The following is a 14,239-nucleotide window of genomic DNA, read 5'->3' on the forward strand; positions in this document are numbered from 1 at the left end:
TCACGTCAGTTCGGTCTGTGCATGGTGGCAGTTTAGGAGCTCAGGGGGTTCACACCTGGTCCATGTGCCTGACAGACATGGGTCAAACAGCAGGTCTGATGGAAACACCCAGGCCTGGGATGTGGACTCAGACTGAGTTCCGGTCCAGATGTTTGACAGATGTTTGTGGTCAGACTGGTTAGTTTTTCACCTTAAGCCAGTTTGGTGACGGTGACGTTTCCTTTGATCCACAACGTGTCGACGTCTCTGAGTGACGTCAGTCTGTGGGAAAAGTCAAACAGCTGCTGTCCGTCCACAAAGACACGGAACCGACCGTGTTCACAGTGAATCTCCAGCTGCAGAGACACAGGTGGATGTTTGGTCACTTCACAACAGACTGATGGTCCAACATTACAGCTCACTCAGAACAGCCGGGTCAAATGTCGTCAGGTCTCTAATGGACTCAGATTTTACAGTTTTCTGAAGATTTTAGGGTTTTTGAAAATATATATACGTGTTTTTATTTATTTTACAGCAGTGGGGGCCCAGTCTGAGCTGGTGGAAGAAGTACTGAGATTGTTACTGCAGTAGAAGTAGAAATAACAGTAAAAATCCTGTATCAAAAGTAAAAGTACCAGCATCAGAACAAAGCAGATGCACCAAATGAAACCTTGAACTGTCTCCTTGAACTGTCTCCTTGAACTGTCTCCTTGAACTGTCACCTTGAACGGCTGGTCCCTGATGAACGGGAAGAAGGGGACGGCTCCCTCCACGTCGCCCCACGATCCAGACACACAGGCCCTTCGTAGGACTTGTTGGTCTCGGAATCGAACGCAGAGCTCCAGAGCCACGTCAGGCGGAGGCTCCCTGTTTGTTCCACAACCACAGGTCAGGGCGACGTAGAACCTGATGGAGGAACGAACAAACACAAATCTGACAAACTGATTTATTTATACACCAACATGTAGCGTCCATAAAGCCTCAGGTAGCCTGTTGTAACAACTGTCACTTCTGATACTGAGGAAAACATCAACACGTGACAGTTCTCAGGTCAGTTTCTGTGACTCAGATCGGCCTGTTATAGTTTAGGTTCTGATGGTTTTATAAGACGTTATGACACTTGGTCCATTTGTTCACTGAGCGTAAATATGCTGAGAGAACTGACTAATCATCTGCCCATGTGTGTTCAGAACAACCGATGGATCAAAGTATTGATCAAAGTATTGATCCAGTGGGAACTTTAGCCTGACGACACTGGAGGAAAGACCAGGACGTCATCAGACCACTTGGACAACTGACTTGTCAGACTCCTGAACGTTCCTGAGTAAAGTTGATCTGATCTGATCTGATCCTGCTGCGGGAAAGTGGAAGGAACGAGGACGAAATCAAATCAGGTTTTATTGATATCGAGGGGAAAGAAGGTTTGACCTGTCAGGACGGGAGTCGACAACAGCCACCACCACAACCTTCTTCCCCGGCTGCATCCCCCCTGAGATATGACCTCTGAAAGGAACAGCCTGCACACACAAAGTGGAAGATGCTGCATTTAGAAGGAAACGAGAACCAGGGGAGACTTTGAGAACAAATATTTAATATTTGAAGAAAAATGCTGCAAAGACACGAGAATAAAATGTAGAATTGAAAAAAACTACAAGAAAAACACACAATATTTAATAATGTTGACAATTATGTTCTAATTTCTAAGATACATTTTTGCTGCTGACTGTGATTTATATATGATGTTATTATATATTAGAATATAATGTCAGGATTTATTTGCCCACACTGGTTATGGACTTTTAGCATTTTTAACTCATTTTCATTTTCAGGTCATGAACTTAAAACTTACCAGATGTGTCTGAGCGTCGGAGCAGCGAGCTCCGGCTTTACTCCCATCAGCCCCGTGTCTCTGAGGAACAGTCCATCTCTGGCAGGAGGAAGGAAAAGCATTTTAATTCATCTGATCTGGGGCCTGATGTTGTTGACTTGTGACAAGTGACTGAATAAAGTCGACACAACCACAGAGACTCTCGCACCATGTGACCAACGTGTGAAGACTCAGGTTCGCCTTCAAAATAAAAGCAGCTCATGTTCATCACGTGAAGTGTAACAATAAGAGTGAAGACTTAAAAAAAACACAAATTCTGAATAACGTCAGTGTGGACACAAACCAGCACTTTAACAGCTTCCAAACACAGATCCGGACCCAATCAAATCCAACCCCTAATGTGCAGCTGTCAGATGCTCAGTAACACGGAGAAAGTCCAAAGTACAAACCTGCTGCTTCGGTCAAGTCAACACACCGAAGACTTTCCGACTGCTGGGGCGGCCCACACGGCAGCTGTCTGGGTCCCTGAGGTTTTCTAAGTCCCTCAAAAACAAATAGAGTATTTTCTGTCTTTGTCTGCCTCACCTCAGTTTTCCTCACCCACTGTCCTGTCATCCAGAAACAAGGAGGACAGAGCAAATGTATTTTGTCCTCGTTGTGGCTTTGACTGAAACACTTTGAAAAACTGGGTTAGAAACACTTCGTCCCTCTCAGCCATGATGGTTTGAACCTTTTAGCTCAGACACTCATGTACTGAGGTTTTACCCTTTAACAGGGTCAGAACTAAACTAAGTCTAGTCCTGGTCAAAAAATCTGTCAGGTACCCATCTCAGTTACTTCAACAGCAGCAGTACCACACTGTGAAAATACTCAGGTACTTCAACAGCAGCAGTACCGCACTGTGAAAATACTCAGGTACTTCAACAGCAGCAGTACCGCACTGTAAAACTACTACAAGTAGAAATCCTGCATTCAAATCCTATGTAAGCAAAAGTGTGTGATCACCAAAATGCACTTAAAGTATCAAAAGTAAAAGTACTAATGATGCAGTACAACAGTCCCTGTCCAAGATGTTTTTGGGTTCATTTTACTTCTTTAATGCAGTACTTATGTAGGATTGGACCTACATAATACGTGATTGGCAGCAGCATCAATAATGTGTCAAATACTGTATTTGAAGTTTTCAATGGAAACATCCAGTCACATAGAAATATATGAAAAACTTTCTGCCTGTTGACTTTTACTTTTGGTACTTCAGGTATATGTCGATGTGAATACTTTCAGTACTTTCTTGAATGGAGAACCTTTACTTGTAACAGATCATTTTTACACTGTAGTACTTTACTCTTTTAGTATTTTCAGTAGAGGTCTGAGTACTTCCACCAGTACATTGTGTACTATTGTGTACCATATGTTGCTCCGTACAGACCTTAGGCTTTTATTTTGGTAATTCTGCGGCTTATCACAGCCAGTTTGAGGCTACCAGCAAAGTTCTGTCAAAGTGTGAAACCCGAACAATAACCAGACTCAGAGCAGTTTTCTCAGTCAGTGTGTCCTCTGGTGTAAACGTGGCTCAGGTGTGTGAACTCACCTTCCTGCCCTGCGTCGTCACTCTGTGTGTTTCAGCCATGTCGACCTGCAGGAAACAAACTGCAGAGAAATGAGCTGCAGGGCCAGTTTTTCTGCCTCCAACGTCTCCTGTTGTCTGGATCTGACTCTGACGTAAAACCCACAACCTGCCTCATTACCCTCCCACACACACACACACACACACACACACACACACACACACACACACACTAATCAGCTGCCCTGCATGCCTTTGCCTCTCAGGTCAGGAACAGCTGAGTCTATTGTGAAGCTGCAGCTTCAGGCAAAACCCCAAAACTTAATCTGCTTCAGGTCAGTGAACGTTTCTCAGCAGAAACACCTTGTATTTATTCCAACAGCAACAGACTGTCTGGTTCTTCCTGTTAACAATAAAAGGGTTTGTGGGATAGTCCATATATTGACCTACGTGTCTGATAACAGAGGGCAAAGGTCACGTCACTGGGGTCATGCAGCTGCAGCTCATTTGAACCTGTGAACCCATAATGCATTTCACTGCACCTTGATGTTTGGCTTCCACTGTACAAAGTATGAACATGTGTTGAAGTTCCTGTTTTCTATCTGAGCAGCTCAGTAAACACACCCAGGAATCAAAACCTAACAAGGTATGAGCTCAACAAGCTAAATGCTAAGCTAACAGTTTTCAACATCCAGTTTTAGGTTCAACTGTTCCAGTTAATGGGATTTTGTTTCTTTAACAGGACGAACAAAAGGACAAGCCATAAACAAATAAACAGCTTTAAAACAATCTTCACTGTGACGTCTAGAAGACAAATATTATCCAATAACAAGTCAAATATTCCAACTGTCCTGAATCATCATTCACCTGATTAGTCCAAAAATTTGCTTTATGACCAAAAACCTGCAAAACTGCCAACGTTCAGTCTCAGATGGACTAATTAGTAGATTTTACCACTGACTGTGCTAAATATTATACATTGTTAGCATCAGCATGTTAGCATTTAGCTCAGCCCCACAGACCTGAGGACAGGCTGTAGATTCTTGTCAAAGTATTAGTTCAGGGAAAAAGTTGGCTCTGCTCAAAATCCATGGGAGCCCACTGGTTCCTGTCCTGAGCCCGCTGGTTCCTGCTCTGAGCCCGCTGGTTCCTGTCCTGAGCCCATTGGTTCTAGCTCTGAGCCCGCTGGTTCCTGCTCTGAGCCCGCTGGTTCCTGTCCTGAGCCCACTGGTTCTAGCTCTGAGCCCACTGGTTCCTGCTCTGAGCCCACTGGTTCTAGCTCTGAGCCCACTGGTTCCAGCTCCGTCCAAACCCTTTAAACTCTCAGTGATTTCCTGAAACAGCTGCTCACTGACAGTTTTTGTCATTTCCATGTTTAGGTTTGTTTCAGCAGCATTTTGGTGAAACCATCTGACAAGAACGAAGACACTCACCAGATGTGGTCGAGGTACGAAGCTCCTTCTGGAAATGTTTTATCTGTGGTGATGTTTTCTTTCATGCTTCAGTTGTTGCCTTGTCGCCACTTTTCCTCTCTGTCTCCACAAAGAGCTGGAGAAAGGGAGGAAGCAGGACATGAGGTCAAAGGAAAAGGCCGAGCTGGAGGAAACAGCAGAACAAAACGCTCCACGTGCACCGAGTGTAGAGAGTCGGTGTGTTTCTGCTGTACCTGCATTACAAACGTCATCGCCCACAGTGTGGAGGAAACATAGAGTCTAATATATTAACTACTAACTAGTGTTAAAGCCAACAGTCAGACAGAAACATCCAAAACCACGACGCTCAAATATTCTAGACACAAACTGACAAACAGAAGAAAACAGAAAGATGTAAAATCATCACTGACACAAAATGAACACATGGACAATAACCACAGACAGATGCTAATAACCACAGACAGATGCTAATAACCACAGACAGATGCTAATAACTACAGACAGATGCTTATAACCACAGACAGATGCTAATAACTACAGACAGATGCTAATAACTACAGACAGATGCTAATAACCACAGGCAGATGCTAATAACTACAGACAGATGCTAATAACCACAGACAGATGCTAATAGCTACAGACAGATGCTAATAGCTACAGACAGATGCTAATAACCACAGAGATATGCTAATAACCACAGACAGATGCTAATAGCTACAGACAGATGCTAATAACCACAGACAGGTGCTAATAACTACAGACAGATGCTAATAACCACAGACATGTAGGCTGATGCTGAATAATTTAATACTAAACTACAAGATGCTGAATCACAGGAAACAGAAAATGACACAAAACTATTAAAACACAAAGTGATGCTAAATGAAAACAGACTAAATTATTAGAAATCAACTAAAATTATTTATATTTTTGTATCACGAAGTTTATACTTGTATAGAAACACAATACACTCAGATGCTTTGTGCACACACACACATCCATCGGGGGCAACTTGGGGTTGAGTGTCTTCAACATGTGGACCAGTGAGTCCAGGGATCGAACATCCTGTTGGTGCCGAGTATTTCAAAGATATTTGAAACATAATTTATTTCTCTTCTCTAAAAACATAATTACTGACTGTGTCAGCAGGAAGCAGCGAGTATTTAGTGACCCGAGTCATAAAACCAGGTCTTCACTCAGACTTTGGATGTGAACATCACAACTGGTCGGACCAGGTACAGGCTGATGTGGACTGAAGTGACCCATGTTTTGAACCTGCCAATAAATCCAGGACAGACCTGACTCGTTCAGCACTTTTAATTATGAAAGCACACAGGAAATGACTAAGTTTATGAAAAAACAATAATGCATCATAGAAAATATAAATAAGAAAATATCATCTGCTTCTGAAGGCGTCAAGAGTCTGAAGTGCAAACAGGTCCAGCAGAAAAAAAAAGGTCCCCATAAATACAGTTTAAAAATAAAAACATAAACTGTAAAGTGAACAAACATCCAGTGACCAACAGGCTCTGAAACATAATAACAACAGGATTCAGGACATCAGCTCTTCATATCTGTTTGGAAACGTCACTTTTGGTTTTAATTTAATCAAAAATCCATTTTCATCAAATCAAAATAATAAAAGTCTGAGTTGATGTTTGAACTCAGACTGAAATAACGTTAACATGACAGTCATAATAAAAATAGACATATATAAAAAACAAATAGTAATAATAATATTGCAGTAGAAACTTCAATTCAAATTTAAAATGTAAGTTAAAAAAACCTAAGTGCTTTATTTCTCCCTTTTGTCCTCAACACGACGAAGCTCAGGCTTCACCACCTGTGACCAAATGACCAAATGAGGATCGATAAAATCTCAGCAGGTCTTACTCCTCCCAGCCGTCTAAACCAGTTTTCCCAGCAGGAAGGAGAGAGACGCTCCCAGAGCCAGACCCAGCACCAGGAAGAAGGGCATCAGAGACCCGGCCGTCTCGCCGTCCTTAGAGCGCACCAACCTGGAGGACAGACGCACACGGTCACAGCACGTCCACCACGACACACAGGAATCTGAATTATGGTCATTCTGGACTCAAATCCACAACTCAAGACTTTCAGGGCTCAGCAGTTTGAAGTTGGCAGGTTAGTAAGGATGGACAGACTGTGGGACAAGGTGAACGAGGAACAGGTGAGCAGGTGGACGGAGAGGTATCAGGTGACAGGAAAGGGAGGGGTTATTAAAGGGCAGGAGGGAGGGGAGACCAAGACAGAAACATCAACTTCAGCCAGAACCTTTACTCATAACCTGCAGGTAATATCTGCCAACCTCCTGCAAAGGTCGAGATCTGGTCTGTATGACAGAGGTCAGAGGTCAGACCTGGACCAGCAGAGACGGAAGGAAAAACTGAAAGAACCGTAACTTTGTGTTTCCTTCAAAGACAACAAAAAAAAAAACAAACAAACAAATGTACTGTATCTGTACAACTTCACACACACACACACACACAGCGACATATCACTTCCTGTTGCAGACTCACTGCGGCGCGTAGGACATGCAGAGACTCGCCAAGTATCCGTTGGAGAAGGCGAACAGGGCGATGATGACGACGAAGGCACAGTCGTGACTGAAGAGGACGGTGAGCTTGGAGTCCTTGACGTTACACGTCATGAGCAGAGGGATGAAGACCAGACGAGACAAGACGACGACGGGAAACAGAGGGCTCCTCTTCGACGGCTGCAACGTGGAGTAGAAGAAGAATTCATCAATAATCAGTTACTAGAGTAAACAGAGAGTCGGGGTTAGCAACAAAGGTTTTATTAAAACGCCTGAATCAGCTTCAGTATAAATCAAAGGTGGACAAAGAGCATCTGCTGAATTTAAGTTCTCAAGGGAACGTTTCTAAACGTACGTTCAAATTCAATTCAAGATCAACTGCAGAAGAAGAAAACGTATAAATCATCAAGTCCATTAAGTTTTTGGATCAGACTTTTCCTAGAACTGGTTTAGACTCAACACTTTAAAACATACAAAGCAAAAGTGTCAGTGGGATGAAGCTAAGACAGAAAAGCAGCAGAGACGAGATGAGGCGTCACTCACCCACTGGAAAAGAGACGGGGCGCTGCGGCCGACCAGGTCCATGACGTTAAACACGATGAAGCAGCAAACACAGGTGAAGACTTTGTCTGTGGAGACGAGAGCAGGACGTCAGACTGCACAAACTACAGTAGCTTAGCAGGTTGTTCAATAACAATTCAAATGGGAACTGTCTGATCCTGGTCCTGGTCCTGGTCCTGGCTCTCCTGTGTTTTCTTGGTTACTGTTGCTGGTTACCTCACCACTGCCTCTGTCTGTGTTTGGCTCCTCCTTCCTGTTGCCTCATTCGTCAACATTTCCACAAACCAAAACTACATTTCCCATCAGCCCCCAGTGGTGCCTCACCCCAGGCAGCGTTGTCCTTGTAGACAGTCTGCACACGCACCGTGATGACAGGAAACACAGACAGGGTGACGGTGAACACGAGCGTCACACACAGGGCCATCATCCAGATCTGAGAACCACAGGAAGCAGAAACTGAGAAGCGAAACCACCAAAAACGACGTGAGACCAGAAAAGACTCGAGTGTTTTACTGCCGACGCTCAGAGTAACCCCCACACAGGAAGCACAAAATAAAAATATAACTCTAGTAATATACCAATGTAACAATCATCTTAACTGGTTTGTGAAGTACAAGCAGAAGAAATGACCCCTGACCTTCCTGAAGACGGCCAGGACGGACGAGCGCTCCCGACCCTCCTCACTGAAAGACTCACTGGCCTCCAGCTCTTTGCTGCTCAGCTTTTTGTCTTCACGGAAAATAAAACAAACACGTCAGTCACTTTGTGTAAAACCCTCAGGGCTGATCAGTGTCTCACACGGAGGCGTAGGAACCGACCTGAGCTGCTGAGGAACTCCTGAGACTGATCCACGTTATCAGACTCTCCCCTGCTCAGGTAAAAACGAGCAAATTCCTGCAGAGGAGAAGAAACAAAAACCTTATTCCTCCATAAACCACATTTACCCAAGTTGGAGTTTCACTGTGGCTGCTTTGAGTATCAGACAAGACTGAACAGTGGACCCAGATCCTTCTGAGACTCTCAGAGGACCGGGTATGGCCGTGGGGTCCTCACCAGGTGTGGCAGCAGCAGGTAGCACAGCAGAGTCCCCAGGGTGGCCACACACGGAGTGATGAAGTATCCCAACGCAGCCGAGCGCTTCTCCGCGTTACCTGCAGACCAGCCGACACTTCAGCTTCATTTACAGCCACAGAAGAAGCAGCCGACTTACATGGACGTGACAGTTTCAGCTGGACGGACTGAAACGTGGTCAGACTCCAAATGTGATGAGACTTTAAGATGTTTATCAGACTGAGATTAACTCACAAATCTGTATTTGGTCTCAAACCACGTTCAGCTCCTTTAAGCTGTCGAGTCCGACCGCAGCATGAAAACCAGACCACACAGGTGGTCCAGGTGTCGAACCACTGAGGTAGTACCAGTACCCGCTCACGGCAGGTTCTCGCTGGGAGGTTCAGTACTTACTCAGGATGGAGCAGAGCATGGCGACCGCAGCGAAGATCCCAGCCAGACCCTGGCCGCTCATGAACAGAGTGCTGTACCGAGGAGGAAGGAGCCCGACCAGGCCGAACAGACTGCCCTGCAGCACCGCATTGAACACTGCACACACACACACACACACACACGTCAGCACATCAGAAAACTAACACAGCTGACACGAGTCACATGACCTATAAATGAAAACAAGGCTTATAAAGAGCCAGAAGATCAGTTTGAGAAAATCACGACATAAACATCGGAAACACTTCACACACATTTACCGACTGATAATAACTCACTGTTGATGAACCAGATGGTTGCCATGGTGACAGAGAAGAAGGCGTCCGGCTGCATCTGCACCTTGACCAGAGCGGCGGTGAGGGAGAAGAGGAGTAAGATGACGATCAGGCTGAAGACCACACGGATGCGCTCCCTGACCCTGCAGACGGAAGAGAAGACCGAGGTTTACCCCCTGTGGATCTGGGACCACATGTGCAAGTGGCCCGGACCTGATCCGGGAACATCTGGTTCGGTCTGTTCAGACTGTGGGAACATCTGGTCTAGGAGAGAAAAACAGCATCTGGGATGTGGCGGAGTCCGACTTACCACTGATACAGGAAGGAGTTCAGCAGGGTGAACAGCAGCAGGGGCAGCTGGGAAAGCAAGGCCATCCAGCTGTCATAGTTGTAGTTTTTAGGTGTGGTGACACATGTGCCATTGGAGGTGACGTTGAGAACCGTGAGACGCTCGTTGAAATACTGTCAGAGAGGAACAAAGGGTTCCACCGCTTTACTACATTAAGACACTCAGAGACACTAAGGAAAAACAGAACAATAACGATGTGACAGCGTTTCAGTTTCAGTTTCTTATTAACTTGTTTTCACTCATCTGCTTTTCAGGACAGTTTGAAATAATAATTTTGTCACAATAATTGAAAATAATTAAAAACTAAAACTCTGCCTCCAGGAGACACATGGACCTGCTTTAAGAAATGAAAGGTGTAGTGATGAGGGGAACCTGAGAGGCCGTCATGAAGAAGTTCCAGGGCATCAGAGTCCCCAGACCGAGGAAGAAGACGATGGAGGCTACGAACTGGCCACTGTGGAAACAGAAAAACACTTTCAAAACCTGAACTAGGGTCAAGACGTGTCCACGGGTTTTCGGAAAATACTATTAGCACTTTATTCCAGATCATGGACTCACCGGTCGGCAGGTGGACTTTGCTTCTTCTCATTCAACATCCTGACGTTTCTGCACTAAAGTCGAGAGAAGATTTTAGAGAAGCAGCAGCTTTAGTGTCTCTGCTAATGTTTCCAACAGCTGTGACATAGTAAAGAGACCTGGTCTCACTGACTTCTAGAGTCTGAGATTTGTTTATTTAACTTTAACAGTTTTCTCAGGAGCCTCGTTCTTGTCTGGTTCGTTTGTTTAGGTCCGAACATGGTGTGGACCAAACAGGCCACACAGACCCTTCGCTGGATGTGGGGAACATGATCCGATCCAGACCGGCTCAAAGACAATAAATAATAAGCAGCATGTTAAACTGTGCAGGAAACGAAGCCGATGGCCCAAAGCTGAAACTGCTACAGGCAGAACTTCTGCCTGAAACCAGTGCCAGTTGTCCCCGAGTCTGACCAGTGAAACCAGTTGGCTCCTTTGCAAATGACCATGTGTCCACAGTCTCTCAAAGAGGGGAAGCCGACTGCTCAGGTAAAGACAGGAAGTCACCTGGATGTTTAAAGGCAAAGGCAAATTTATTTGTATAGAACCTTTCATACACTACGCAATTCAAAGTGCTTACAGGAGTTTACAGGAGACCAGGTAAACACACCTGTTGTAATAGCAGCTAAGAGTGTGTATGAGTGTGTATGAGTGTGTGAGCGGTTCTGATTATTTATCAGATATGATCCTTCGTATTTGTATCAAACACAATAATCATCAATAATTAGAATCAATAATAACAGATCCATTCATGTGAAATGGGCCATTCTGCTTAATGAGTACTTTTACTTTGGATACTTCAAGTACATTCGGATACTTTGGTACTTTTACTGCAGTAACACTTTGAATGCAGGACTTTTACTAGGAACACTGTAGTATTTCTCATGTTACTGCAGTAAAGTATCTCAGTACTTCAACACTAACAACTTTTAATGTATTAAAGACACGTGAATTCAACATGTTATTAAAACTATAAACTCCTGTAATGAATCACCTGTATCTTTAATATTAGATCAATAATTATAGTTTAGTATCTGAGACACCAATAATAATCATTTCCTTATTAACATGAAGTAAAAAGTCTAATTATTATCTAATCAATGATTATTAACTGATTATTAACCCGCCTGTGAACTTGAATCAAGGCGCCTTCTCCCGCACCGACACGTGTATGCGCCCATTCAAACCTCCGTTTGAAAACTGGACAATTTAAACAGTCGAACTGGTCCAGAAGGCGGACCGGGCTCACCTGGGGTTCGGAGCGGGTTGATCTCGGGTCGGACGGGCAGGTGGACCGGATCGGTGCTGTGCGGAATCAAACACTGAGACGTTAACAGCCCGCGCGCGGCAGCACATGCTTCCGGAGGTGGGAGGGCCGGGATGTTGACGTCAGAGCCTGGATGTTGACGTCAGACCAATGTAGTAAAAACAGGCAGGTAACAGGCAGTAAGGCATATTTCCTGGCTCCTCTGTCCTTGATTCCTTTCCTCACAGGCCGGGTCTAGGACTCAAGGAAAAGAAACGGGGCTTCCGGTGGTGGAACTGGGAAACTGGGCATGAGGGACTGGTTGGACTGGGGTCAGGTAACATAAACTGGAAACTGCTTTCAAAATTTTAGTTGAATGAAGCTGTGTTATTGATTACACACCACAGTGATCATTAGCTACACCTGATTGATTAAAGCTTATTGATAATCAATAATGTACAGATTTCACATGAAGCAGCTTTAGATGTTAACGCTGGTGGAAACTTTACGTCCGATTAAGGTCAAAGCTGAAATAATTTATTTTCAATATAATTTATTTTCAATATAACTTCATCCTCTGCCTGTCGTATAGACGGAACCAGAAACAAATCAATACAAACTAATTCATTTTAGTTATGGAAACTTTTAGAATTAGAAAAATGCAAAGTTGAAAACAGATTTTTTACTTTTGACATATATTTGTTTTCTTTCCTGCTCTGCATGTTCCCAAATGATCCACTGTAGTTTGGTTTTGTAATAAAGCGTCTGAGGCTGAGCAGCAGGTTGTGCTCAGCTCTGCTGTCACATTGAAGTCTGTTTATGGTGAAGCAGTAAAGTCAGTCGCTGCCTTAAAATGACCCGACTGCAGAAAACCAGCTAAAGCTTCGCTCCATATTGAGGTTCTGTCTGTCTGAGGTTCTGTCTGTCTGAGGTTCTGTCTGTCTGAGGTTCTGTCTGTCTGAGGGTCTGTCTGTCTGAGGGTCTGTCTGTCTGAGGGTCTGTCTGTCTGAGGGTCTGTCTGTCTGAGGGTCTGTCTGTCTGAGGGTCTGTCTGTCTGAGGGTCTGTCTGTCTGAGGGTCTGTTCGACGGTTCGACGAGACTCAGAGTTAAAAATGTGCAGCACATAAACAAAATGAAACCAGTCACTTCATCTTCACGTTTTATTCACATCAGGTCTGAAGGATTCAAGACATTTTGGATTCTCAGACATGCTGCTCACTCTCACACTCATTCACACACACACACACACAGACACACACACACACACAGACACACACACACAGTGGTATGGTAGGCACACTGTAGTGGAGAGCTCAGAGGTGGAGTAGGCACTTCTGAAGCAGCCAGTGATGTCGGCTGATGCTCTCTGTTCTCGGCTGAGACAGGAAAGCTGCGGTCACGTCACACCTGCCACCTGACTCCGACTCGGTTCCGCCTGAACTCGGTTCTGGTGGATCGGCAGGGTTTGCTCACACGGGTCTGCTCTGTGTAGAAGCTGGGAACAGCTGTGGCGTCATTGTTTGATCCGTTTTCCCAAGAGCCTGAGTTAACTGTCCAGAAGCTGATATTAACGTGTGGCTGGTTAATGCAGGGAGACCAGAGAGAAGCTGCCTGGGTGGATGAGACCCGACCGGGACCTCACAGCCTGTAGTGTTCATGGACCAGCAGGGGAGGTGGTGATGTGACCGTAGCTGCACAGGTGTTTTGTTTGGTTGGAGCTCAGAGCAGCTGAACTTCAGTCAGGAACAGAAAACCTGATGTTGGAGCCAAACGTGGCAGGAGGAGGCACAAACACCTGCACAGGTGTTCTGACCCATGCAGGCGGTTGGAGCTACGCTGTCGAACGCGCCGCACCTGAGCTTCAACGTCACACCTGCTGCCTGTCAGTCGCCTTTGGCTGAGCACCTGAAAGCACCTTTGTCAGGTACCATGGCTGTACAGGATCTTTAAGACTTCATTACCCACAAATCCCTCAACCTGCATTCAGGTAAATGAGGCAGAATAGAACAGGATAAACACACGTTACTTGGTGCCAGTTCACACCAGATAAACCGCCTCAACCCAAATCTGGATTTTGTTTTAGACAGTTTTCTGATGCGAAAAGCACCGTCTGATTAACGAGCGAATTAAACTTCACGTGCTGCGGCTCTGATTCTCAGAGGTTCCGCTGATAAAAGCCTGGAGGAAATCCAGTTTGGACATAAAAAAAAAAAAAACAAGAGTCAGATTTTCTGTTCCGTTCTGTCTGTTCAGCCTCCGAGGAAACAAACAGCTCATGCGGATTAAAAAAAAACTACAGCAGAAAGTTCAGTTAACTGATGTTCATGCTTCATGTTGTGCGTCTCTAAAAACACGAATTCAGCTGTGTCTC

At 44.9% G+C, this 14,239-nt stretch overlaps 2 protein-coding genes across 4 annotated transcripts; both read right to left on the reverse strand.

Moving 5' to 3' along the window:
• Position 1: 1 nt before the first annotated feature.
• On the reverse strand, positions 2-4,924 carry LOC113128325 (galectin-related protein-like). 3 transcript variants are annotated; one of them, XM_026303572.1, is made up of 6 exons: positions 4,808-4,901; positions 3,399-3,543; positions 1,829-1,906; positions 1,408-1,496; positions 702-885; positions 2-335 (listed from the first exon to the last, which is right to left on the reverse strand). In XM_026303572.1, exons 1-6 carry the CDS (start codon positions 4,870-4,872, stop codon positions 192-194), a joined length of 705 nt encoding a protein of 234 aa, XP_026159357.1. In that variant the 5' UTR covers positions 4,873-4,901; the 3' UTR covers positions 2-191. The 3 variants fall into 3 exon arrangements, with proteins under 3 accessions (XP_026159357.1, XP_026159358.1, XP_026159356.1); XM_026303573.2 differs by having other exon boundaries at positions 202-885; positions 3,399-3,457; positions 4,808-4,924; XM_026303571.2 differs by having other exon boundaries at positions 202-885.
• A 1,185-nt stretch (positions 4,925-6,109) lies between these two features.
• LOC113128862 (equilibrative nucleoside transporter 2-like) lies at positions 6,110-11,993 on the reverse strand. The gene is made up of 13 exons (XM_026304461.1): positions 11,872-11,993; positions 10,605-10,652; positions 10,419-10,500; positions 10,008-10,159; positions 9,701-9,840; positions 9,387-9,521; positions 8,976-9,073; positions 8,741-8,816; positions 8,560-8,651; positions 8,247-8,355; positions 7,905-7,990; positions 7,345-7,541; positions 6,110-6,825 (listed from the first exon to the last, which is right to left on the reverse strand). Exons 1-13 carry the CDS (start codon positions 11,976-11,978, stop codon positions 6,714-6,716), a joined length of 1,434 nt encoding a protein of 477 aa, XP_026160246.1. The 5' UTR covers positions 11,979-11,993; the 3' UTR covers positions 6,110-6,713.
• Positions 11,994-14,239: the final 2,246 nt, after the last annotated feature.

Source organism: Mastacembelus armatus, chromosome 1 (assembly GCF_900324485.2).
Source record: "Mastacembelus armatus chromosome 1, fMasArm1.2, whole genome shotgun sequence".
Taxonomy (NCBI): domain Eukaryota; kingdom Metazoa; phylum Chordata; class Actinopteri; order Synbranchiformes; family Mastacembelidae; genus Mastacembelus; species Mastacembelus armatus.